The sequence below is a fragment of the Numenius arquata genome, chromosome 8 (genome assembly GCF_964106895.1).
Source record: "Numenius arquata chromosome 8, bNumArq3.hap1.1, whole genome shotgun sequence".
Lineage (NCBI taxonomy): Eukaryota > Metazoa > Chordata > Aves > Charadriiformes > Scolopacidae > Numenius > Numenius arquata.
This window is the reverse complement of record NC_133583.1, coordinates 53953489-53979844: the sequence shown is the minus strand read 5'-3', so window position 1 is coordinate 53979844 and position 26356 is coordinate 53953489. Positions and strand designations below refer to the sequence as shown.

Genomic DNA, 26356 nt, shown 5'->3' with positions numbered 1-26356 from the left:
TTTTCTAGGAATTCAGTGAAGCATCACCCAGCCAGCCCCACTCACAAAAAAATCAACCACTATTTTAACAAAGTTGAGAAGGAGAGTGTCAAATGATATTACATATTTAAAGGACATGATTGAAATCACTAGTCTGGAATTTTAGCAGACATCAGCACCGCTGTATTCATTTACTGGTATTTAATGTGTAAGCATACTAAAGACAGAATATACAAAAGAATAATTCTGTCCCAAAGAAAAGGAACATACAAAAATTAACAAAAAACTGTTGAGTTTCTTAATTGGACAGTCTCTGCTGAGCTTCCTGTTGAACTGATGAAGTAGGTCATAGAAGATTCCCTCTCTAAGACAACGCTCCTACTGAGGGAATGGAAAACTTGCGGCAAAGTGTTTTGCTGCCACTGGGCAAGTTCAGGGAGGGGGAATTAAATACTGAATGCATTGAGAAAGGGACTGAACATTCCCACAGTAGTGCAATGCTGCCAACTGGGCCCGTCACAGAATGTCTGATTTTGCAGTAGGGCCTTCCCCAAGCCCTTGGGACCAAAGCTTTTTCTAGGAAATGAGGTGTGCAGGAAGAGGGGGGTGCTGGAAAAACATTAAAACTAGTTTTTACCATGCAGAAGAGCTGGGGAAAATAAGCAGCTATTGTTAGAGAAAGGAGCAGCGGCAGTCAGCAGGAGACTGAGAAACACTAATCACCGCTAAATCACTGGAAGATGTCCCCACTAAGCAGAATTGCCACCCCTGCTAACCAGCAGCCATTGACGTTAAATATTGTGGAGCTGAGCTTAGTTCTCTCAGAGGCATGCTGATTAAAAATGCCCTGATGAAATGGTGTGTACTGTAAGAAGTAGTACTTAGTATTTTGTCTTCATAATACTTTAAATTGCACTACATCCCCACAAGGTATTTTGCCATTCTCCATTAAAAATGGGCGACTGACTTTCAGAAGTACAGAACAGCTGCAGTACTTGGCTGACTTCATTTTGGTTTTGTGGGTGCTGAGATATTTTGGAAAAGGCCACGAGTTTACAGCGTTTGCTAGGTTATAATGAATAGGTTTTCTTTACCATTCCTGTTTTCAAACCCTATTAGTGTCTCTAAGTCAGTCTTAATACTTCTTGCCTAACACAGATTAATTAAATGACCAGAAACTGTTCCTCCCACATCAGTGTGAGATATTATTGTTCATTTTTTTGACTATGCTGATTTATGATTTCACAGCAGTAACTCCATTAAGCTCTAGAATGGGTTTTCACATCATAAAAGCACAATGTTTTAAAGTTCTTTGTATTCTAGGACAATTTAATGAAGTAGTTAAAAAATTATTCCAGATAGAAAATGTTTACTGCAATCAAGGAAAAAGAAAATCTGGTAAAATATAGGAAAGCAATGAAGAAAAATAATCAAAAGGACTTGCTCCTCATCATAGAAAGATGCTTCTGAAAAAGAGGAGATCAGTGGGAGAGTTTTCCTTTTTTTTCCCCTACTCTCACAAATACTTGTGATGTGCCCTGCACTAATACTGCTTTCTTTGTACTTTGGGGGATTTTTAGGGTAAATGGGAAAATAAATAAATAATGCTCTTTATTGCTGAAGAAGGTCACATTTTAATTTTTCTAACAGGAATTACATAGGGTTTTCCTCAACCCAGTAAAATTATAGAAGTAGAAGAAAAATATTAAATCCTGCTCCTGCATGAGCAGAGGAGATCCTCTCTGCTTGTTATGTCCTACGCTGCTCATGTGGAATGACCATGTCTTTCTCTGCTTCCTCTCCACTATGGTTTCCTAGGAGAAAAAAACCATAGCTACATATAAGACTTATGCTTCATCCTTCTTCTGCGTTTTTATCTTGTCTTATCCCAGCCTTCCTTTTAAACTGTACATCTTTGGAAAAGGAATTTGTATTTGTCTTCTGCAGCCCCAGGGATATTCTCTTTACTTACCAATTCAGATGAGGTTTAAATACTGTACAGTTAGCAAAGTGAATGAAAAATATAGGACTCCATTGCCCTTAAGGAATTGTTGGAGATGACGGAAATTTCACCCTGCTCTCTCCTTGCAATGTACTCTGATGTGTAGAAGGGAAAGGGTAAGAGGGTGAAAAGAACAGGAAAGCAGTGGATGAGGAGGCAGGATTTACCCATGGAACAGGCTATAGAAGAGATACCCGATCTCACAGCGCTCTTGTGAAGTGCACCAGAAGGCAGATGGCTACCTGTGCTGTTTGGATGGAGACCATCTACTTAGGCCTCGCAAATATTTGGCAATAGTGTGGGTCAAGGACTGTCCCTTGTCCCAAACATTTTAGGGTTTTTATCTAAAATCACAGTATCTGAACATCTTCCATGTGAAGTTAATAGCAGCAGCAATACCCATAATTTACTTGAGGAAAATGTGGATTTCTCCTTCTCAGGAAAAAGAAATCTGCCTGGGCTAAGATGTTAGGGAGGGTCTTGTTTGTTTGTTTCTTTTTTTTTTATTACTATCTTAGATTTGGGGAAGAAGCTTGTGGAATCTTTCAGGTGCTGAAATGAGCATCCAGATTTGTACAAAACTTTTTTGAATAGTCCAAGAAAGACCTCACAAACCCAAAGCAGTATTGACAGTCCTAAGAAAGAGCTCTCTTCAAACCCATATGTGTTTTCTTTCTCTTGAATCTGTAGAGAACCCCCTGAGGCTTCAAAAGAGAGACATAGTAGTGGAAAACATCCCTCATCCTCCCCATCACTTGACTAACTCGCAATGTTATATCGAGGAAGAAGGTTGCCTCAGGATGAGGAGTGCTGGAAATCAATATTTGATCAGATCTGCTTGTGTTTATTGGCATAAAAGAATATTTCATAGATTCATTGAGGCTAGAAGGGACCTTGGGAGATCATCTAATGGACCCTTAATGTCAGTAAGTGTTTTCTAATCTGATTGGTCCTTTTCCATATACAGAAATGGTCAAAAGGTGCTTCTGCCTCCAGGCAGTGATACCAGCTACTGAGGAACCCACAACAGCTGCTTTCAGTGGTGGCTGAGAGAGCAACGCTGGTTGGCAAACACAGTATCCACACTGAGACTGGAATAACTGTTTTTATAGCTTAGTTTCCTGGATGTTACGTGATGTTCATGTATGGTACACAGCAGAATTCTTCTGACCTGGTACTGGCGTCTGTCCTAGCAGTTGGGGATGCAGAGAACAATTGCTCATGTAATGAATCAAGGTGAAATATGACATTATACCTGTGGTAAGTGAAATATTGGTAAAATGGACACTAATCTTCAAAGTGGTTAATATCACATTAATTTTGTAAGACCTTCCTCCAGCTCTGTAATTCTTATGCAGCCAGTATCAAAGCTCACAGGTTACAAACACCCAGTTCAGTAGCTGGATGTTTGAAAAACATATTCTACTCTTACAAAAAAAAAAAAAAAAGATTAATTATTTATAATTGCTAACTGGAAATCCTGTTCCACAAAAGTGAGATGCATATGCCCACCCCCACCATGCTTTTTCTATTTTGAGGGCTGGTTGATATACAATTTGCAGGTGGCTCGGAAGGTGACTTGTGTAGAGAGATTCTTATATCTCAAGTCCAGTGGCTCCTAAGCTGGTTTTGGTTGCATCCCTCATATGGCTGCTAGGCCCCATGGTTGCTGCAGTATGACCTTGAATTCTAGTGCAACCATATTTATTTTTATTTGGTCTTGCAAACCTACTCATAACTACTATGCTCCTTCTTGGAGTAATGACCTTTATTTTGAGACATAGTACTTGAGCCCAGATATTTGTAAGCACTGAAAAAATATAATTTGATAATTTTTCTCTTTTCAGGGATTTATAGTGTTTCTCATCACTGTGATATATATCTGTTTACAAGTAATAGTTAATTATAATAGATAGGAATATGTAGTCCTTCTGTAATAGCTAGCCAAATTCTAGGTATATTTCTCTATAACTATATTACATGTTATTCTCTGAGTATGTCTTCTCTGTAGTCAAAGCTGCACTGCCAACATGGGTGGAAGTATCCAGTTTAGTTTTAAACTTTCTTGAGTACATATCAACAAGAAAGTACCTGGAGCAGAATGGATCTCAGAATGGGCTGGAAAACTTGCTAATGTCAGTATAGCATTTCCTCCAACAGGTTACAAATTATACTGTTCTTACGCTGTTGAGAATGGGGAATAATACATCTCCCAGAGTTATCGCTGCATATTTGTTATCGAGTATTGCTGTAGATAGGTGATTTCCATAACCCTATTCACACCCCATGGAGCTGAAAACTAGTTTATCAATGCATCTGTAATGAATATGTGAATGCTGTGGGGAGGGGCGAAACAGGACAATGCTGAAAACAAAGGAAAAAAAGACAAATACTCTAAGCTTTGGATGGTAAAATGCCAAATGATAACAGAATATTACATGTTTTGTTAACAGTGGTTTTCTAGGAGTTGTTTAATATTGGGGAATGGAATAGATAAGCATATGTGAGGGAGCAAGGATGAGGAGTAAAAAAGCGTGAAGAAAAAAAAACAGGTTTGAAGAAGCAGAAAGTTGCTTGAAAACCGGTTGTATAGCCTATGTATAGACACCTGAAAAGATCAAAATGGCTTTTGAAAGTGAAGCTATAAATAGGAACCTTAAGGGAGGTTTTCTACATGCCCAGATTTTGATGGTTTTTTTCTCATTTCTATGCTATTGCTCGGAAAAGACTGTTGGGTGTCCGGACGCTCAGACAGGGCTGCTGTGCATGCATAGTAAATCCAAAATGTCTGACGTGCATTGCTCTGACTGCAGGGAAATAACTGTACGTTACAGGCTGGTTTGGAGGATGGGATTGCTTTTTTTCCAATTCATTGAACAAATGTGTTAAAGAACTAAAATGTGATGCTTTTGTGTTTCACCAAAACTGCAGGGAAATCACATTTTTTCCCTTTCTTGTCATCAACATATTTTCTTTATTCATGTAACAGTAGGTGTCATTTTTCTTTAATTATGCCCAGCTATCATATGTTGCTTTTATTTGTTGAGGATGTTAGTTTTAGGGAAAATAATTTAGACAGTTCCATTTTTCAGGCAACAATACACTAAATCCTGTGCTTACAAATTGCAATTAGATAAGAATTCTTCTTTCCACAATCAAATGTGGCAGTTTCTAACTGGAAAGTAATGATGAATCAAACTTATAGTGTAAAATGGGAAGATCAAAGCATTCAATGAAAATGTAATGAAGAAAATACACTTTTATGGCTTGGCATTTTAAATGTCCTGTGTTATATATCACCGTGGCAGCATACAATAGTATAAGTCTTTCTTTGGGAATGAATACAGATTAACACAGCCTCATTTTGTGTGTCAGAATTTACTTCTTACTGTGATGATATTTCTACACCACCACCCCCCACATACCCCTCTCTTCCCACCCCCAGACCTCAAAAGTACTTTAAACATGTTTAGCCTGTCAACAAGCTTTTGCTAAAGGGTTTTGTAGCCTTTGGTAATGACTTCTAATTTACGTGACTAATTATCCTGGGATAAATAGAGATGAGGTGCTTTAGGATAATGCTAATCTGCATGTCTGCTGGAAGCTTGAATAGTGCATTTTATGAAGATACAAAACTCAGCAATTCAATGAAATTAAGGTTGTGACAAAAGGCAGGCAAATTCAAAATGAAGGCATGTACTTCTCTTCCTAAGCTGCTGCAGTTGGATGTGAGAAAGACGCTGACAGCGTGGCATGAAAAGAAGCATCAGCCCTGATTCTGGAGTTTATTTGGGTCTATACTGAAGCTTGAACAGATTTTGCCTATGCTGTTTACACAGATGTATTTTCATACAGAATTGCATCATGATTTGCCTGCCTTCACCATCCATCTTGTCCCAATTGTGTTGCCTTATTATTTAAAACATAGTGGTTATCCATCTATGACCACATCACCCCTGATTTATGCCACAGTATAAACAAGCAGTGATGTATGTAATTATGTATATACACAGCAAAGAACAATCTGAGCACAAAAAACTTAGTTGAATGTCTCAGCACTGCAAGATGTTATCCCAGATAGAACAAACTTAGGCTGGTAACAGAGGAAAAGAACAAAAGAAAGGAGTGTAACACTCTTTCTGCTGAGCTGCACGGTTCAGTTTTCAGAAGAGCTCTTGAATGTAGAGCTTGACCTCCACAACACTGTGCAGAGCAACGCATAAGTACTTTAGGAAGTTTAGTCTCATTTTCAAAAGTGATTTAAGGTTTCAGACTTCTTAGGATGCTTTTACAAAGTCAGTCGCAGACAGGTCTAGTGTTGCTCTAAGCAAGAGGGACTCACTCAGTTCAGGGCTGTTCTGCACATTTTATAGATCTGTTAACAGCCACTTCCCATGCTCACATTTCTGAATGATTTTACAACCACAGTCGGTCCTCACTTGCAAGTTTAGAGGTGGGCAGCTCTAGGCTGTACCTGATCCTGTGGACATGCCTTTAATTCCTACTGTACTGGCTGTTAAGGTCAGCTGATTTAACCATCTCATTTCTCAGCCTGAAATGTTGTAAAAGGCCAAACTTCCCAAATGTGCAAAATGGAAAAATCTGACTTGTGCTTAGGTATGTACCCAAAATGTTGTCTTACTTGCTGGAATTGCTTTTGAAAATATGATGTCTAACTCTTTTAGGAGCTTACAATTCACTGCTTAAGATATCCAGGGCTAACTTGCCCAGAGCAGGGAGAATGACAGATTACTCAATTCCCTTTTCAATTATTTAACCACAGGATCATCATTCTACTTCACTCAAATTGTGGTATATTGATTTCTGTTGTGACTCCAAAGATTTTAATTTTTTATAAAAAGTTAGCATGATATTCTCTTTATGTATATAAATCCAGAATAATCTGCCTTTTGCAGACAGGGTAGTTAAATTGAAACCCCCCATAATAGCGATAATGTTTATAAGGAGCTCTTCCTGACTTCACTTAACCAGTACCCCCTTGCTTAGCTTCCCCACAGGACAGCAGTAATGCAAAAGCCTTTGAGGCCTAAATGAGAGAACTGTAACATAATGAACTTTTAAATTTCAATAACCCTTAACAAAAACTGCTAAAAAGCTCCCATGGTATAGAATCGGAGTTTCAGAATATCAGCTGATGTGAATTACAGGGAAGTAAAGGGAAAAAGTTAACCAAGCCTTTCACTCTTTCCTAGCCAAGGCCAAATTAGTATTAATAGGTTGGTACAGGTAAATACTAAAGAACCTGCCTTCAATTGCTTGTAGGCTCAGCATATTGACCCCAAACTCCGTTTTAGTGAGAAATGTAGTAACAACTCAGGTGAATGGATTTCTCTTGGAAATCCCACCCCCCGTTAACTGAGAAGTCAGGTGTAGCAAGTTTCCTAATGCAACCCGCATTCAGGGCAGCGCTCCTTCCCAAGCAATCAGTATCTCTTAGAAGCCCTGGGTCCAGGTAAAAGCTTTTATACCAGCAATCCCAAAAGTGATAAAAAGTTTCTAGATGTTTTTCCATTTGACAGCTTAACTCTAACACTGAGCTTCCACTGACAAGCTCCACAGTGCATCTTGGCTGGGGTATTAAAAGAAATTTCTTGGGGACCCTCTGTACTTCCTGGCATGCTCCCAAGGAAGGGACTAATCAGTAAAAAGCCATTCTTCACACTCGTTCTTTGGCCTGTCCTTTGTGACCTATTTTCTTGACTAATCCTGTGACTTCTATCCCAGCCAATACCAAATTGCCTGTTTCTGGCTGCTCATGATCAACCCTATAACTCTTAGCTCCCAGCAAGATTTTGGGGGAACATGTGGAATTTTGAGTGTTTTCTCTTGCTCCAAGTTCTCTGCAGAATCAAAGGACAGTATAAGTAACACCAAAATGCAAGAGCAGCTTCTTCCTTTGTATTAGTAAATGAAGACTTTTGTGCGGATGAGGTCCTTCCTTAAAGATAAAATACAATAAGGTCAGTCTGTGTTATTGATGTTGAGGTTTGCTCTCCTGAAAGCAAAGAACCCCTTGTGAGAAGCTTTACAGTGATGATCTGTGAAGCTTTTTTTTTGTTGCCAAAAGAGGGAGCCCTCACAGAATTATATATGCTCTTGGCGATGTTTCCGCTTTTGTGATCTGCTCTTTAAAAAGCTCTGTTTTTTTTCTCTTTTTTTTTTTCTTTTTTTTTTTTTTTTACAAAACTCGTGGCCTTTTTGGTTTAGAAGATAATAAGTTTGTGGCACAGGTTATGTGAACTGTGAGTTTTGTCCTCTTCAGGTTCACGACGACCTCAGGTTACAAAGAAAGAAAATAAGCTTCTCATTTTCAGAGTTATACAGCTGACTATTATTAAGAACATGATGTGGTTTCATTAAATACCATATTTTAGCATTCCAGTGTTAGAAATAATGATCCTGCCAAACTGGACAATACTGGTTGGGCACTGAACATCTTTTAAATGATACATGATTGTGTGTGTTGAAATTTGGGTTCCATGCTGCCTTCTGTTTTATGTGAGCTAGAATTATTGAAACTGGTACCCAGTTCACCTCTTAGCTCTCCCAGAATGATTTTTTTGTTTGTTTGTTTTTCTTGTGAAAGACAGTGCTTGAGAAGGATGAGTAGGATCTTTCCAGTTTGTCTGATGATGTAAAGGGTAAATTCCTGCTGGGTTTATTTGTAATCGCTTGTAGGGAGTCATTCAATAAATTCTGGAGAGGTTTTGAGAACTGCGCAACTTTTTACTGATTTTTACCAGTGGATTAGGTTCAAAGCAGTGAGAAAGTCCAGGCACTTCTATTAGTGTTTATCTTTAGGGGGAAAGCCTTTGTCTCGGGCTCTGCAACAGAGACTACAACAAATAATAAGTTTACCAGAGAGACTCGGTAAGTGTTGATTCATGGTTCACCCTTACCTCTTTCTGAGCTTGAACTGGTTAAAGGAAACTGGCCAACAGAAATTACAAGAATTTCAGCTGATCTCTGCTGTCTTTTCTGAACCTATACTGTTCCCTAGACTAGTTCCCTTTTGAAGAATTTCTTTTCAACCTAATGGCTTCTATGACTCTGTGGCTCCAATAGCATATTTGGCATTTTCTCTGTTTTGCACAGTAGCTCTCTTTTCCATTGGGATGTAGTCTGAATGGATATGACAGTCCAGCATTTCTTATCTTCCCCAAATCAAAGCCAAACTTACAAAATAGCTTAACTTCATGGGAGTTCAAAGCCAATAATTGGGCAGTAGGATTTAAAAAAATACTTTTATTTGATCATTTGAGATATTTTGCATTACTATTTTTACATGCAAATGCAGAGGCTCCAGCGTGACCTGTTTTAGTGAGATTTTGATGCTTAGGACCAGATTCTCAAACATATGTTAACACTTAAAAGGCCTTTGGGTGCCTAATTTACTCCTAGGTCAGCTGTTCTTGAAAATGTCATGTCCTAGCTCTTGGCAAGACTGGAGCTTTATATAGCAGGTTTCTTACATCAGAGTAAAATCCAGTTTAGAAATGTATACTGATGATTCGTTGTTAATAGGTATTGCGCAAAGATGGCTGTGTGATTATTCTATGATAACAGCAGTGAGATTCAGAGTAAGTGCAAAGAGTAGATTCACTGAGACAGGAAGGATCACATTTAGATGGTAACTTTTCTTTCTCTTTTCTATTATCTTCTTGTTGCCTTTTTGAAGACTATTAGTATTCTCAGTGCTGTACAGAAACATGCAGGAGCTAAGTCGACTGCAATCAAACCATGTGATAAAACAGAAAAATCAACCCCAAAATAATTTTATGCATTTTATTTAAAATAAGAACATTCAGAGTTAAGACTGAAATGGCCAAAATGGGTGTTTCTGACATTTTATGGATGTTCTGCATAGGTAGTGTGCCTCCAAATATTGGATGCTCCTATATACCATATGTGCTGCAATTCCTAAGCAATACAGCAGATGTTTTAGGTGATCAATTCAGACTCACTGGCTTTGTTTAGTTTTCCCCTTTCCCAATTTTTTATGATGTGAATGTGCCTGTCATCATAAGTAGAGGAACGGTTCCATATTTAAAGATCTGTGCATAATTCAAAGTTGACACAGTAGCAATACTAAAATACTCCCCAGCCTAGAAAATCTTATGTTCCTCAGAGTACAAAACACCTAGTTAGGAAAAGCTGTGGCAAGTAAAAATTAATTTTGTGTGGTTTGAATCAAAATTTAACCATTTTTTTGAGTTTAGGTTTATTGTACAAGGTGGATGAAAGCTGACAGTTCTGTTTTCTTTGCTGATCAGAGGGCCAGGTGAACTGGTTTGTTTGCTTATTTATTTTTAAGAAAAGTTTTGTCTTATTTCTGTGTAATCTTCTCTAAACCCAGCTTCCTAATGGCACTGTTTTATCTTCAGTTCTCTTAACACTTTCTTCACCGCTTCCCCTTGCTTTGCCAGCTTCTAGTATACAAATCTGATCTAGTTAAAGATGTCCCTGCTTACTGCAAGGGAGGTTGGACTAGATGGCCTTTAAAGGTTCCTTCCAACCCAACACATTCTATGATTCTAAATGCCTTTTTGTGGCCCAAGATCTTTTTTTTTTTCTCTCTTTTTTTGTCTTTTTTTCCAAGGAACTTTTTAACAGTAATCCCCAATGATTTTACTTAGTTTTCTGATCACATGGGCTGGAAATCTATCCAGACTTCATTAAAAAGCTCATTTGAAAACACTGATCCTATTGTATTGTCTGAACTGCTTCGTTTGTTTATTTGGGGATATAAAAAGCCTTGAACTCTTGTATTTTTTCCCAGTTGTAAATGAGCACGGATATGTATTTGATGGCTAACACAGTAGAAAGATTCTCTTCTGGGGCGGTCCGTGGGGAATAAAGTAGTTGCCTGCTAACAGCCGTCTGCCTCTGCAGTGGCTGGGGCTGGTGAGGGCAGGGGCAGGTTGCTCCTGCTGTGGTGGGAGCTACATTACAAAAGAAAAAAAAAAAAAAAAAAAAATGTTCCCTGTCTTCTGTGCCCAAAAAGAAAAATTTGAGTTCACTGGGAACAGGAAGGAATCTGACACCTAATTTTGCCACTATAAATTGGAACATTTACATTTGTGTTGGTCTTTAAAAAAAAATAAAATAAAACAATCCTGAAATATAGCTGTCGGACATAATAGAGTTCAGGGTAAGGACAAGGATACATTTTCCTCAGATATTCACCTATGGAAACTTTGTTCACCTTTCCTGAAACTGTGAAATTGGTTTGAAATGATGGACTGATACTTCCTCATGAGTTACTCTTGACATACCACAGCTCTTTTGCTAACTAAAAAGTATGTGCTTTTAGGGGAAGCAAAATGCTTTTCCAAACGCAATGTCTAAATGTTGTTGTTAACATCTAGGTAATTAATTTTTAAGGCTAATATTCACTAGATGTTTGGAAACCTAATAAATGAAGAATGTAAATAAAGGCAGTAAGAACAGTTTAAATACAGAACAATATTTTTCTGAAAACTGGAAGCTTCAGAGCGACTCACAAATCATAGGTAAACATCCATATTTCAAGTTATCCAGATAAACGTATTTTCCAGGTAACCCAAAGAACAACTGCTTCACAGTAGCTTCATGACATAGTTATTACATTCTTGGTTAAATGTTTGTTACGCAGACATGAGCCAATCTCAACTTTCATCTTCTGGAGATCTGACTCAGAGAGACATGATCTGTCTTCAGTGACCATCTTGCCGAGAGGAGCCGGGGAAACTCAGCCTTTGGTTGGAGTGAACCCTGAAGCAATTGGCCATTTGTGATGCAAAATTAGCAGTTTTGTATTAAAATTGGCTACTGGGGCATTTGGTTCCCTTCCATCTTCCAATGAAGTCCCTGTGCTTACGGTGCTTCTCAAAACAGGCTTAAATTTGCCAGTCACCACACAGATTTTTCACAAGTGTTTAGTCTGCATTTTTTAACCACTATGAGATATATATCAGATAGCAGGTCCCCAGTGAATTGCTTATAGAACAACTGTAAAAGAGATAATTTGAAACAGCAATGAGGCTAATGAAAAGAGGATTTCGGACCTTTTTTCTCTGTTTGGTATATGGGACAAATGTTATTCCCTGTTTTATTACTTAGAATAAAGTGACATGGACTGAAGAGAGGAGCAAAACAATAATCTCTGGATGGCCTTGTTTTCTTACACAGATCTCCATTCAAGGCTGCTCTTGGGCAACGTAACTCAGCTCGGTGAATTTGATGAACAAACCTTTTATTTTCTCCTTTAATATAACATGACATATGATTTATGACATATATATCTCTCTTCAACTGTTGTGAATAAAACTGCCTCTGGAATGGTTTAAAGCACCTGGGTGAAGGGTTTAGGCTAAAACGTCAAATTTTGAAAGTGAGATAATAATGTTAAAATTTGAATGTATAGAGGTAAATGATGCCTTGTTTCCAGCAGCCTCCATTTTATTGCTTTTATTAACAATTTTAGAGACACTACCCATAGATTAAACCAGAATTAAATGAATTACACCAGAAAGTGTACAAAGGCAGAGTGACCCTGGGGTGGCTGTAAGGAGTCCCAGCAATGCCCTGTTAGTCTGTGGGAGTATTGATACGGGTTGCAGTCAGAGCTGACCTTGTTCCAAGTTCTGTGGCTCAAGATGTTCAGATTCAGGGATTTAGTAATGATTTTAGCATGTGCCATAGAAAACTACAACAAAATTTCTTCAGAAATGAATGAGAAAGTGTTGGGTCTGTTTGGAAGGTAAGATGTTCTTTTTACCTCTGGACTAGCTCACGCTTGTTGCTGCCATTTGACTTCTCCAGACAATGCTTTCATGGGCTGGCTGTAATTAAATACGCCGTTTTAAGAAGAATGAAGATTGGGATGATCTGAATCATTTGTTAAGTGAATATGACAAGTAGTGGTCTGGCTTGGAAAAAAAAAAATTGATTTTTTTGAGCAATAGAAAAACTAACTCACTGCCATGGATTGTGAAAGGAAACAGACTCAAACTGAAATTAGATGAAAAGCTTGAAATTAGATGAGACCACAATAGTCGGACATATAAATTTATATATTTGCCCATACATACTAGATTCTAATTTAACTTTTCACTATTATTTTGGTCATATTGTCTTGACTTATATACAGTAAACAAGGAACTTTGCACAGTATAGGGGGAAAAGATTTTTCAGATAAAGGAATGCTCCTAAATTAAATGTGAAAACACACAGTTATTTCCCCCTTCCCCCCTGCTTGTCCCTATTGTACAAGTCTTTGGCTGTAACGGTGCCTTTACAGCCAGAGCAGAACTTGGAGGGGTGGAGTTAATTGCCCCCTTACTGAAAAAGAAAAAAATACTGATTTTGTCCAGCTGTTGTGCTTGGAATGTGTTGTGTTTGGAACTGGAATTTTCCTATCTTATTGGTTTATATTCCCACCTTATTGGTTTACATTCCCATAATATTAGCAGTTTGAAAATGCAGCCAAAACTTGGCTACAGCACTTCTGCTGGATGGAGGAAATGGGGAAAGAGGGAGGAAAAGTGAATGTGATGGGAGTGGAGGGCCAGTAAATTTAGAGCTGAAGATTAAAAAATTAAATCATACAGTCTGGTGCATTGGAAATCAGTTCCATTGACTCTCCTCACACCGATTTCCTTTGTCTCCTTAAAGAGATGCTCCTTTAACTAGGAAATGTGTGTGCTGCCATGTTTCTATTGATGACAAAATGCTAGCTTGGCCTTGAATAGACATAATTTTGAGTATTTCCTGGGTTTTCCTTCTGTATATACAATACATAGCCTATATCGATACTTTGTCTGTGTGGTGTGTGTATATAGTTTTATAAATATTTACTCCTTTCTGTACAATGCAGAAGTCAATAGACACACCTTGATATATACACACCTGTATATAAATACATGAACTTTTATATGTCTGTGATTGTATATTCATATATGCAATATATGTATGTGGCTACATATATGCAATTATAATAATGGTAAGTGTAGAACTGACTTTCAAAACAGAATGAGCTCTGTCTTTTCCTTTTGAATGCTTGGCTGCGTGGAGCTGTAGGTGTGGGACTGTTGGCTTTGAATGGTGATGGTGCAAATGGAAATCACTACAGAAGGATTTTGGAGATGATATAGCCTGTAGATGTCATGCGCACCATTTTGCAGTCATAAAGTTCTCCCAACATTTACTCTGCTTTGTGTTATACAGAAAGTTCAGCTGCTTGGGCCTGCAGGCAAAAATTTTGGTTTGCTTGTAAACCTGAAATATGCTCTGTTGGATGCTTAAGTTTCTGATGTGTTTGAATGTGAGATACCAGAGATGCAACCTATTATAGAAGCTTTCTTCTAAACAAAATGGCATGCATTACCATTGTATACAAGTCACTTGGTTGCCTTTAAATACTGCCATCATTGAGTGGAAAGGGAATATATTTTGAGTGTTTGCAAAATACCTTTGAGCACTGGAACTATGATCTGGAAATTGCTGTGCTGTGTTCTCACACAGCTCATCTGCATCTCAGGCAAACTCCAACACCTTAAGAGAAAATAACACCTAAGATAAACACAGCCAGATAATTCCCACAAAATCAGGAGTAAAGGCAGGCTCTTTTGGAGGGAGGGATTTAGGCTCTAGGGAGTCAGAGAAAGCAGCAACTACAGAAGTTGTGTTCTCTCATGTTTATTTTCACTCTGTTTCTGAATCACAGGGACTTTTTTAACACATAATTCATAAGTTTTATGCATGAAAATGCAATCATTTTTTGAAAATTTTATATTCAGAAGGAATTTACTCCTGTGTTGCATCTTTTATATGTCTATCTTCCTTTCATTTGTATTGCTATCCTTACGGTGTGAAACCACAGGAGTCCTGTTTCTTAAAAGTTTATCAAAGATGTGTTTCTTTTGACTGGACTCACGTGTATTAGGAAGTGGATCGTGTCAGTGCTGTAATTCAGAGCTTTGTTTTCCAGTTAAGCGCTGCCCTGAGCAGAATTCTAATACAGAGCAGCAGCAAAACCAAGTGCAAACACATGCTGCTTCCCAAATAAGAAAGTATTTAACTTCTTACAAAGAAGGACTCTTCTAGTGAAAATTTCTCATGTTTCAGAAAGCTTCGCAGTAACTCCCTCAGAGTTCTAGGTGTTGGGTTTTTTTTTTCTTTTCATAGAATTTTGTTTTTTTCAAAACTATTTTTTTTTAACCTAAGGCAGTCTTCTTGCCACCAGTGTGCTGGCTATTCTGGCGTGATGAGTTTGTTAAATTAGTTGACATGAAGAGAGCTGGACAGCTGCTACTTGCTGGTAGCTAAACAACTCATGTTGGACGCAGACATTTGAACTTAAGTCCCAGTTTCAATAAATATTTAGTTAGTTGTAGACAGCAAAATAAGGCTTGGGAGAAATGTTCTGCTGGTCAGAGCACTTGTAGCTGGATGTAAGCAGCTCAAGTTCAATCTCAAGGACCAGATGGGGCAGAGCAAGGATGTAAACCTCTGGATTTGTGCTTCCCTTACTGTGAGATCACGACAACTGCATGTTTAGTTTTAAAATTGCATATGTTGGGGGTTAATCTGTCTTGTCTGTTATCTAAAATAACCCATAAACAATGGTTAGTTAGTCAATATCCCATTACTGGTACAGATAGATATGCTTTGTTTCTAATTAAACATTCATTGAACACTGTCGTGTCCGTGTTCCCCCCTCCCCCCAACAAACTGGGGACTCTCAAAGTTCATAATTGCTTTCACTAATGCCACTCCTTTCCTTCATAAGACTTAAGACGGGAATTCACAACTAAGGAACGGCTGTGCAGTGCCTAAAGCAATCTGCCTCATGTATAGATTTTGGATGTTAATGGCACTGTGTATGGTCTCTATAGTTTTTCCTGCCCTTGTTTACTCTCTTTTTTTTTTTTCAAAATAAATTAAAATTTAAAGAGAAGAGTTTATTAGCTCCTGCTGCTTACTACGTACTTTAAGACATAATCCGCTGTTTGTGGCATTACAGTAATCTCTATAGGCATTAAGTAATTGATGTCACAAGCACAGTATTATAACCACAGCTCCACAATTTACATAATAATACACCAAACTATGAAAAACCTGCATGGCGTTTTTTTACCAAAACAAACCCTTTAAAATGCTGAGTTAAATTGTGAAATGAGTAGATCCCAACCCCCTGCAGTATAAGTACCTATGCTTCATTTGAAATATGCCACAAGCCCAGCCACCTTTTTGTTAGTGGAACTACAAAGAGGCTTGATTCCAACCTGGATGTGGTATCTGACCATGGAGAAATGGGCTTTATTCTCTTCCTTCATTTCTTGCAGACCCAAAGCTTTTGGGGAAGAGCAGAACAAAGCACAGACAAGGTATTGGGTGTATCATCCATTCTTCTTCCCCAGTCTTTACTGGGACAGAAATATCAGTATTAGTGAATATACTCCTTACCCTCCACACAGGCTGCAGAGTGACTAGAGCACTGTCCATCTGTGCATTCATTTGTCTCAGAATTTCAGGCTTGAATTAACAAGGAGGACAGAAGCCTATGAAATGGGGAGCTCTGAGTCAAGTTTACCAGTTGGGTTCAATTAAGAGATTGGATTTTCTTACCATATTTTGACTTGGGTTAAAAAGAGACTGTGCTATTAACTATTCAAGGGTGTCCCATGCGCCCTCGTGTCCTACATGCACATCTAAGAAGATGGAACTGCATATGCACAGTACACATGATCTAACCGTGAAGTTGCTCTGAATTTACCTTTGTGTTGCTTCACTGAGATGCATAAGGCTGTTTGTTATTTTACGGATGTAGGGCAGAAAACTTAAGGGGCTTTCTGTCGTCATAACTCTGACTGGCAAAGTTCGTTGCAAGGCAGTTTGTTCCTCCTCTCCTTCCTTCCAGAGATAAGATAGTCTTAACGACTTTTTGTTGTGATTGTAAATATTTATAATGAACTGATGGGCTTTTTTTTGGTTCCTAGTGGTTCAGTAAGAATCTGGATACTATCTTTATGAGTGGCCTATATGTAATTAAGGCAACCTATGGATAAAGCACCAGTAGATGTCACTCAAGAATATGTGGAGAGACTGAATTTGTGCGACCAATAAAACTGAGGGTGCATGTTTCAAACGGCCTCCGCTGCGCAGCTGCTCAGGTTGCTCAGCCTCCCATGGCTGCTGTTTTGGGCATTGATGTGCTGCTTTTGGCAGTAATCTGCTCACCAAGGCTTTGGGGCTGTGACCTGTTACTACGGCCATAGATACTACAGAGTGCTTGTACGTGTGCCCAAAGATACCTCGCATGGCTTTTCAATCTTTCCTTAACCTTCATTGTATTAACGTTTTTTCTAAATAGCTTTTAAGCACAATAGGACTGCAAGAACGGGGGAGGAGCTTGTTAATAAATAATGCATGAGTATTGTGTTCTCAAGATAAATAGTTGAAGCGGGGAGAATAAGGGGTCTTAGCTACTTGTTTGGCAGTGTTTCTGAAAAATAAGAAAGTACCATGTATCCTTGGCACTTAGGTGTTGGGAAAGAAATACACAGGTGTGAGATATTAAGTAGAAGAATATGTTAACTGGAAGGATGAGTAAGTACCTTAATGGTTTGATGCTACCTTTCATCATTTGGACTTGGTTTTGATTCTAAACCAGAATCAAGTTACCAAATATTGCAACGATCAAATGTCTGTAGAGGTCGCTGTTAAAATGGTTTAAAATGCTCATTACAGCTCTTAGTGTGAGCGATAACATATCCCCAACCACTTTATAAATGTTCTCCCACACCTATATTATCAATAATTGATTGCACAGAGTAGGCTACAGCAGATGCAATTTACTAAAATCCCAGTCAAGTGTCAACAAGCTGACTGGTTCATTTTATTATTATACCAGGAAACTTTAGCAGCTAACCATAAAGGAAGTACAAAAAGTGAGACCTTGCTTCATTATATGAACAGAAGCCTGTGATTTCAGGATGGAAAGAAAAGATTATTGCTTGGCACAATGTGATTAAAAAAAAAAAAGCAGCTTTAAATCATCAAGTTATCCATTTAAACAGGATTTGAGTTAGTAACCTATTGGGGTCATTATTTAAATTGTGAGTTTCTCTTTGGAGATGAGTCTTGTGCTCTGAAGGGAAGGAGGATACAAGTACCAAAACTTGCATTTGAGAAACTAGACAGATGTGAAACACTGACTGAGTTATATTTACTTTTTTCTAACACCATCCTTTATCCGAGGCTTCATTAGAAAGTTTTTCCAGATCTTGATTAGCCCTGAATATTTCTTAAACTGTCCAACAACAAACAATGAAAAGAAGGTTTACGCTCCTCTGTCACAGAAGCGTCTTTGGCATAGGAGCAGAACACATCGAGGTGCACAGCTTGTCAACCCTCAGGTAGCAAGGTGAAAGGATGGGACACAGCCTTTAATCTCTCATCCCTGCACCTTCCCCCTTCTCCCTCCCCTCTACTGTAAATCCCCCCAGAGCAAAACCAAGGAGGCTTATGGTGGTGCCTCAGGGCAGCCATGCTATGCCATCCACACCGTGCCAAGTTGCACATTTGGGATCTCTTTTTCTGAACTTTTGGGTTCTTTCATGATATAATTGTTAGATGTTAGCTTTCAAAACCATTGTCAGTACCGAGTGTGGCAATAATAAAGGCCATAAAAAAGTGAAATACACCTCTGCAAACTCTTCAATACATACTCAGCTTTATTTTGTGAGATGATGCACTGGTTTCAATTACTCTTATGTCAACACAGTCAGTTTATAGAAGAGAAGTGCTAATTTAGAAGTTAAAAGCAAGAGGCACAATTAGTAACAACTTATGGCAAAGCTTCCAGAAAAAAAAAAAAAAAAAATCATGCACTTGATTTCAGTTTTAAACCCTCTGAATTGCATAGTATATTGAAGGTGGTAAGGAGAGACACCTGTTCAAACCACAATAAAATTAGATGGAAAAAATCAATAGCAGAGAGCGGTCTGGGTGAAATACATTTAGGAAGACAAAGTCCTCCTGTGGTCCCAGGGAGTCCATTCCAGCTTCGTGTAGGTGGACTATGGCAGGAGATGTTAGTGAGACAGGCAGCCTGCCTTTGGGTTCAGAGCTGCAGGGAAATATTGCCCACAGAGCGAAGGCAGTGAAATGGCACAAACCCAACAAGAGCTTTCTAAAGCTGAAGTTGATCTCAGCTCTGCACTTAGGAGTTTTATATGAAGACTCGGGGCAAGGCAGGTATAGATGCCCTTGCAGTCTAGGGAAACCGCTGCTAGAGGGGTCTCCTGGGATGTCGGGCCACAGGACTGCTGAAGGAGCTTCCAGCACAGCAACCTTGTGTGAGATCCCTGAGTGGCTGCCACCTCCATCTCTGCTTACCAGCTCTGCTGGATGCTGGGGGCTTGGAGATGATGGGCTGGGACAGAAGGCAGGGGTAAGGATATCTTTTGGATCCTGGCTGGAGGAGTAGTGCAGGAGTAGGAAGATGACTTTATAATTGCTTTTTTTTAATCATTCTTTCTGAATATATCGACTTTATACTTGACACAGCTTTGGCTGGCAATTGAGGCCCAGATACATTCAGAATTAGATATGACTAGGCTCATTCTTACATGAGAAGCAAATCATCGGTTGCTACAGAAACAGCTCCGTATCAGTCTCGTGGGGCATCTTTGCATCTGGTTTTTTTTTTCCTTCTCTTTTGCTAATCTGTAGATAAGAGTCAAAGCAAGTGCAGCACATCCCACATCTATATAAAAGGTTGGAGGAACTCTGCAGAGAGCAAAGTGTGAAAGAACATCTTGTAGATAAGCTAAACTTAAATGAATGAGTTAATTTACACCCCACACACAGTATTTTTTTCCCAGTTTTGCAACTCTCACTGAGTTAATTGAGGTGAAAATTAAATGACACCAGTCAGCAAATATTTTAAAGACCACCAACATCAAGGAAGAGAAAGGAGGTACTCCGAAAGGGAGTTACTAAGAAAAATTTAGGAAATGATCCGAGGAGTGAATTAGAATCTATGTCGAGAAAATAGCATACGGCAATGGAATAATAATCCAAACTCACTTTCAGGGAAGTTGTTTAACTTGATAAATTAAGGAATTAGTTAAAAATAAGTGTATATTATGGGTGAACAGGGACCACTCTGCATGCTTTAGACCAGCTCACCAATGAGGTTTTTCGACTAGTTTTCTAAAACGTAATGAATTCTTGATGCTTAGTAGATTAATATTTATTGAGTGAATCAATGCTTAATTTATTAAAAATTTGCCTTCCTTGTATTTTAATATGATTTATTACTCATCAGTGCTTATTGCATTAATTAAAGATTGTGTTAATTTTGTGGCAGTGAACACGATCTGCTGCAGGTTTGCTGCAGAGCCCTGATGCAGTGTAGGGACTGTGCCTCTGGGTAATACCAACGATAGAAAACTGCACAAGGTGGGAAGCCGAAATGAGTCACCAGTGGCCTCTTCCTGCCTTTGGGCTTTCAAATAGCCAGCAAAGTGAAAATGAGGATGCTGCCCCTTAAGGGTAGGCCAGGATTATAACAATAGAGATATTGTGGTGATACAGGGAATCTTTCTGTTTGCCTCTTATAAATTACGGCTGATGCTGTGGAAATCATTTTACTGTTTATCATGGAATGCCTTTTTGTCAACGTAGGTGAAATCCAGCCTTAGTGATATGGGAAACTGTCACCTCTCCCCAGACCAGGGACGAGGGTCATTACATTTCAGCGCTCAGGTTGTGAGTAATTCTTGGTGACAGTATGTTGCCTGAAGATTGGGATAGTCCCAGCCATCTCTGAAGGGCAGGTGTTTGAGAAGTGGAAAATTACTAAAAGCAGAACAAAAAAAGCCAGACATCTTGTGAGATGAGTCTTTCAAGAAATCTGTCAAAACAGGGAGAGGGTGATCATGCTGGAGGGGCGCAACAGCTGCAATTTGCATCTTTCCGCACTGAAGGGAGAAGCGAATATATAAAGCCCCACAGCCATCATACTTCTGATGCAATTATTTTATTAATCTTTGTGACACTTGTAATGTCTCTCTCTTTAAATTCAAATTCTGCTGCTTTTATAGCTACTCATAAGTGTGTCTGTATGTTTTTTGAAAAAAAATCCATCTAGTGACTAGACTGCTTGCATCCAGCTGAGCCCTGGAAACAGCAGAGAGCTAGCCCCTGAGATTGAGAGCAGGCTTGAATTTCTGGAAAGTGATTGGATCCATAATTAGTGCGGTTTTGCATGTTTAAACGTACGATGCTGGAAAGCACTTTGCTTTTTCCTCCCCTCCAGGGCTTGGGTGAGTGTCCACAAATTTCCCTTGCTGAGCTAAATTAGAGAAACCTCTTCAAGGTCTGCTGAAGGTCAGAGCAGAGAAATTTTTTCTCTCTCTGCACCAGTCAGGCAGTAACCACCGTGCTCAAGCCCAGAGCGTTTGGGTGGAGCCAGTGCCAAGAACCTGGTGGCATTTCAAATCCCTTGCAGCACTTAGGTGTTAGATGCAAAAGATCAGTGCTGCTCCACTTGAAGTCAGAGAAATAACTTGTGCTTAAAGTTCAACACATACACAAAGATTTCCTGGATCTGGAGTTAATTTGTTTTTTCCAAGGCCGGATTGAAGGCAATGTCCAAACAGGAAACAAGTTACAAACTGAACATTTGACTTGTAATAATTTCATTTTATTTCCCATTTTGTTTAACCTATTCTATATGCTTTTGTTTTCCTGCAATATCAGGTTAAGCTATTTAGGTTTCTATTTAATGTTTATTTTTACCCTAGCTAATGGACTCAAGTCAGGACTGGGGGCCAGTTGGGCTACGTGCCTTTCTCTCTATTCCAAGTCCCTATATTTTGCAGCCTTCTTTCATGCAGGATATTTATATTCCACCTTTTTTCCCAGTAGAGAAGCTTTCACAGTGTATGGGCTTTGGATATATATTTTCTGCTCTAGCTGTTCATTAGATATACAGCATTTGGAGTTCCAGTTGTGCTGAGAAATGTAAGCAAAGCTTTTGGCCCAGTGGGTGCTAAGCTCTGGCATTTCCTGGCTTTGTATATATGAATCAGGATTAAGGCACAGGATCTATATAAAATTTAGCTCATTAGGAGATGTTTTGTCTTACGGCTTCCACTGGGGAGGTGGGTCCCTTGCTTATACTATTGCTTACTTTGCTTTATGGCTCCCTGGGAAAGGAGCGTGGGGTAAGCAGACCCCAGCAGAGTAGCAACAGCATTTCCGAGTGGCTCTTGCGGAGGCAACACAGCACAGCAGCAGGGTCTTCTGCTCCCTTTTACAATTACAACACCTGGAAAATGTCTTGGCATAGGCTGGCCTTAGTATTTGATAATAAGGCAAATATGATCAGGCACGCCACTTAAGGCTGTACTCAGAAAGACTTGTCAGAATTAAGAGAACAAGGAGTGCCTATGAAAGCAGACAGGAATGAATTTTCTCACAAATGTGATTTGCGTTGTTGAAGAGTTAAGGTACTGAAGGCCAGGAAGGTTTCCGAAAATGTGTTTTTTCAGCTTGACACCCTACCGAGCATCCCAGCAGGCCGCATTCACTGTTGGGTACATAGCTCAGGTATGTTCAGTGGATGATCCACTGTGTCCCTACACTTTAGCCAGCGAAGCTTCACTTATAGAGAAATGATGGGTTTGGAAAGGAGTTTCATCAGTCATAATTTCCAAGGAAGAGTGTTCACGGTAGGGAATACCAAGCCGATGTTTCCTCCTCAAGGACTTTAAGCTGTCACCCAGGGAATACAGTGAATGCAGTGATGAGAATTAGATTAGAAAAAGATCAATAGGGCTGACAATAAATGAAAGTAACACAGACATTATTGAGCAAATTAGGAGAGAGAAATTAAACTGGACAGTATAATCTTCAGTGCCAGCTAGACACACTAATGTTGGGCAAAGTTAGGGAGAAGACAGTAAGTTAGAAAGTGCTTTGAAGAAGAGGCAGTGACAGTCTGTCTGCAAGATGGGGAAAGCCCTTCCGGTGCTGGAAACGTCTCAGCCCACAGAGGTGGAAAAGGATGATAACGGTCCAGGAGCACATGAATTTTAGTGGCAGGCCACAGAGAGGCAATGGTGGGGATGTCACCTAAGGCTGTGAACATGGGGTAGGCAGCAGCCTTGGCTACATGTTACAGGGGAAAGGGAACCTCAGGTACACCCCACCATCACTGAGGCATTGGTGGGACAGCTTGTTCCTGGCAAAAACATTTCCTAACCTTCTCATAGTACAGATTGGTTTGGCCTGTGGAGGTTTGCAACCCTTCCAGAAACCACTCTTTTCTTTAAACTTGATTGTTTGCTGTAATAACTCCCTGTATTTTGCTCTCTGTACAAATATCCAGTGATGATCAAGCCTGGCAAGCTTCTGGGACGAGGGATACCTGGTGGCAATGAGATCCATGGGCTGACTGTGCTCAGCATGAAAAGAAGCTTTCCTTTTATCAGTCTTGAGTTTGTCTAGATCCTCTTACGTGTCTTTGAAAGGTTCACCCCAAGGCAATATAATTGTGTTTGATCACATTCAGGCTATGAGTCAGTGATTGATATGAATAAAGAACTTAGACTTTCTTGTCTTGGTTCCTTGTCTTCTTCCCTGTGGAATCAGAAATCACTTTTATAAATATATCGGTCCATCTGTGCTTCTAGCTATCCATTTCAAGTATATGTTCCAAAAAAGAAATAGTAACACTTTATAAGTGCAAATAAAAACACACTAAAAGGACTGAGCAAGGGGTTTTTTCCTCTTCATAAAGTACATGTGGATCCCATCCAAAAGAGTTACTGTGAGCCATGTAACCTGTAATTAATTCTGCCATAAATGTCAGAACACTTACTTTGCAGGTCTAAGTTGACCCACTAAAATTAGTCCCCTTTTAACAATTCCTTTTATAATTTGTTTTTCAGCAAAAACGGCAGCTTGACCTCCTGACAATAACCAGCCCTGGTAAGTGAGCTCTGCCGCACGGCGCTCTTCTCTTTTCTTAAAGAGATGGTTGTCTAAATGTGTTTTTTCCCCCGTCTCTGACATGCAAAATGAAAAACACTGTTCCCCAGAAAATCTTTCACGTAATAACAAGTGACAGCTATATTGTGCTTGGCAAAGCCCCGGGCAGTTATCCGTTCACAGAGCTGCCTCTTCAGACCTTTACTCTATGAATTTGAGTGCTGATATTTCTTTAAGCCTCCTGGGGTTACAGTTAGCGGTATGTCTGCAGGGCAGATGCCCTCGAATTCACAATGTGTGTTCAAGTATCACAGAAATGCAAGTTTGACTTTTCTTGGTGGCAAACGTGAGCAGTTTGGGGAGTAAAGAGGCAGTGGGCCTCTGCGCGCGTGGTGAGAGACAGGAGGTCCAGGCTTAGGTGTGGAGAACCCCACAGTGGGTCAGAAAATATTTGGGTAAAATTAAAATGCTCTAAATGATCTGCTTCATAATGGCTTTTGTCATTTGCTTATTGAGGAGATTAACCAAAATGTGATATACTGAGCAAGCGTTGGCTCTTTGGCATAGTGAATTTCGAAGGTCTCAGCACTGTGATTGAAATGCAGGTGGTTTCAATTGTGCTTCTCTTTGATCTCAGCTCTTAAGGCTGGATGGCTTTTAATTTATTAGCTTTTGCTAGCTCAATTTCTTTCCATTAGCTGCTACAGACGTTTGCTGCCCACCAGCTTCAGATGTATACCGTGCTTGAATGGTGCTACCTTTTGGTTAACTTTTTCAATTTTTTAGATGTATGTACGTATTAAGCTTTCAGTTTGGCTTTAACTAGGACTAATGAGTTCTGGCTTTAACTGGGAATAATGTGTTAGCAAAATGAACAGGTGTTATGGGAAGTGAACAAAATGTGGCACACATTTGCTTGGATAACAGTTTTGCATCAATAATTGTTCTGACACTCTAAATGTAGATATCATCTGTGACATGGTTTCTCCTTCACTAACCTTGTTAAAATAATAAGAATTAAAATAAGGAGGAGGAACACTTTGTTGGGACAGATGTTTGAGGCTATTGGCAATTGCATCGCATTTTTGCATGTTCACTTTTCATACAGTTTGCAATTATGTTAATGTATGCTTAGGGCACTTGCTGATAAAAGCAACAATACAGTGTGTTACAGCCATTGTCACTATTCTGACTGTAACTTCAAGGACAAACATGGCACATTTTTCGTATCTTCAGCATTCCCTATTTCTAGAGGAAAAAGAAAAAAGTTCTCTGAAGGTCTTAATAATAATAAATACTCAGATCTTGGATAAGGGCACCAAAGTCCACAGAATTATTTCAGTTTTTTAATAAGAGAAAAGGAGGGTTGGGGACCAAAATAACTTAATATGAGACTTTTTTGTAAAACAAATTTGTGGTACTTTCTTCATAATTTCAGATACAATATTCACTGGAACAATGAGAGACTAGGTTGAGTTTATGCATAGATGTGATCACAGTAAGTAGCTATCGCTTCAGATCTCTCAGTTTAATACAGCAATCTACTAAATCAACACAGAAATTAGTTGCAAGGATCAAAATAGCTAAATACTAAACCGGCTCTCAATAACTACATAGGTAGACATACTGCACTAAAACGGCGGAAAAAAGCTTTCCATAATATGCATTTTTTCTGAAATACAAGTTTTACCATTTGATATTTAGCCAGAAATCTACAATAATTGCCTCATAGGGAAAAAAAATATATTTGTGCCATCATTATATGTTTGAGTGCCTACAGTTTTGCTTTCTGTAAAGGTATTTTCAAAAGAAGCCTGATGCTGGATCAGGCTAAACTTACCTAAGAGCCTAAAGCTGAGTTTTTTCAAAGAGGCTGAAAGAGTGAGGCACTTAATTCCTAGTAGGATTGGAAAATGTCAACCTGTGGATTAAAGGGTCTAGTTTGGGCCCTACAAATACAAAAATAAAATAAAATAAATCATAGTCTTGAAGCTTTTATCTGTCTTTGGAGACCACAACTTTTAAATATTTCATTCTTTGAGCCCTAGCTCTAAGATCTGACATCAACAGTCTGCTTTTACAAAGTCGTGATATTGTGTATGATGGCTGAGATCAGCCATAATCACTGTCATCCCTTAATTTACTGATTCAAATTATGGAGTGGGCTACTCATTTGCAGCTGTTAATCCTTTGGGACTTGTTCCTGTTCTCCACCTTGCCGCAGGCAGCCTTAGTTTGTGGTGGAGGTCACTCAGCCTTATTTATAGTATGAAAGTCCTCTGTGTCTCACAAGCGGTATCAGCCACCAAAGCCTTATTGCTTAATTATAAGAATAGACAAAAGACTTCAAAACCAAAGGTGACCTCT

The 26356-nt window shown here is 39.1% G+C and overlaps 1 protein-coding gene across 1 annotated transcript in view; it reads left to right on the top strand.

Moving 5' to 3' along the window:
• The window catches only part of AGBL4 (AGBL carboxypeptidase 4), a 948845-nt gene that overhangs the window by 469115 nt on the left and 453374 nt on the right, over positions 1-26356 (top strand). Inside the window, exon 6 of the mRNA XM_074151806.1 lies at positions 23950-23989. Within this exon, the coding sequence (XP_074007907.1) occupies positions 23950-23989 (40 nt within the window). The remainder of the gene's footprint in view (positions 1-23949; positions 23990-26356) is intronic.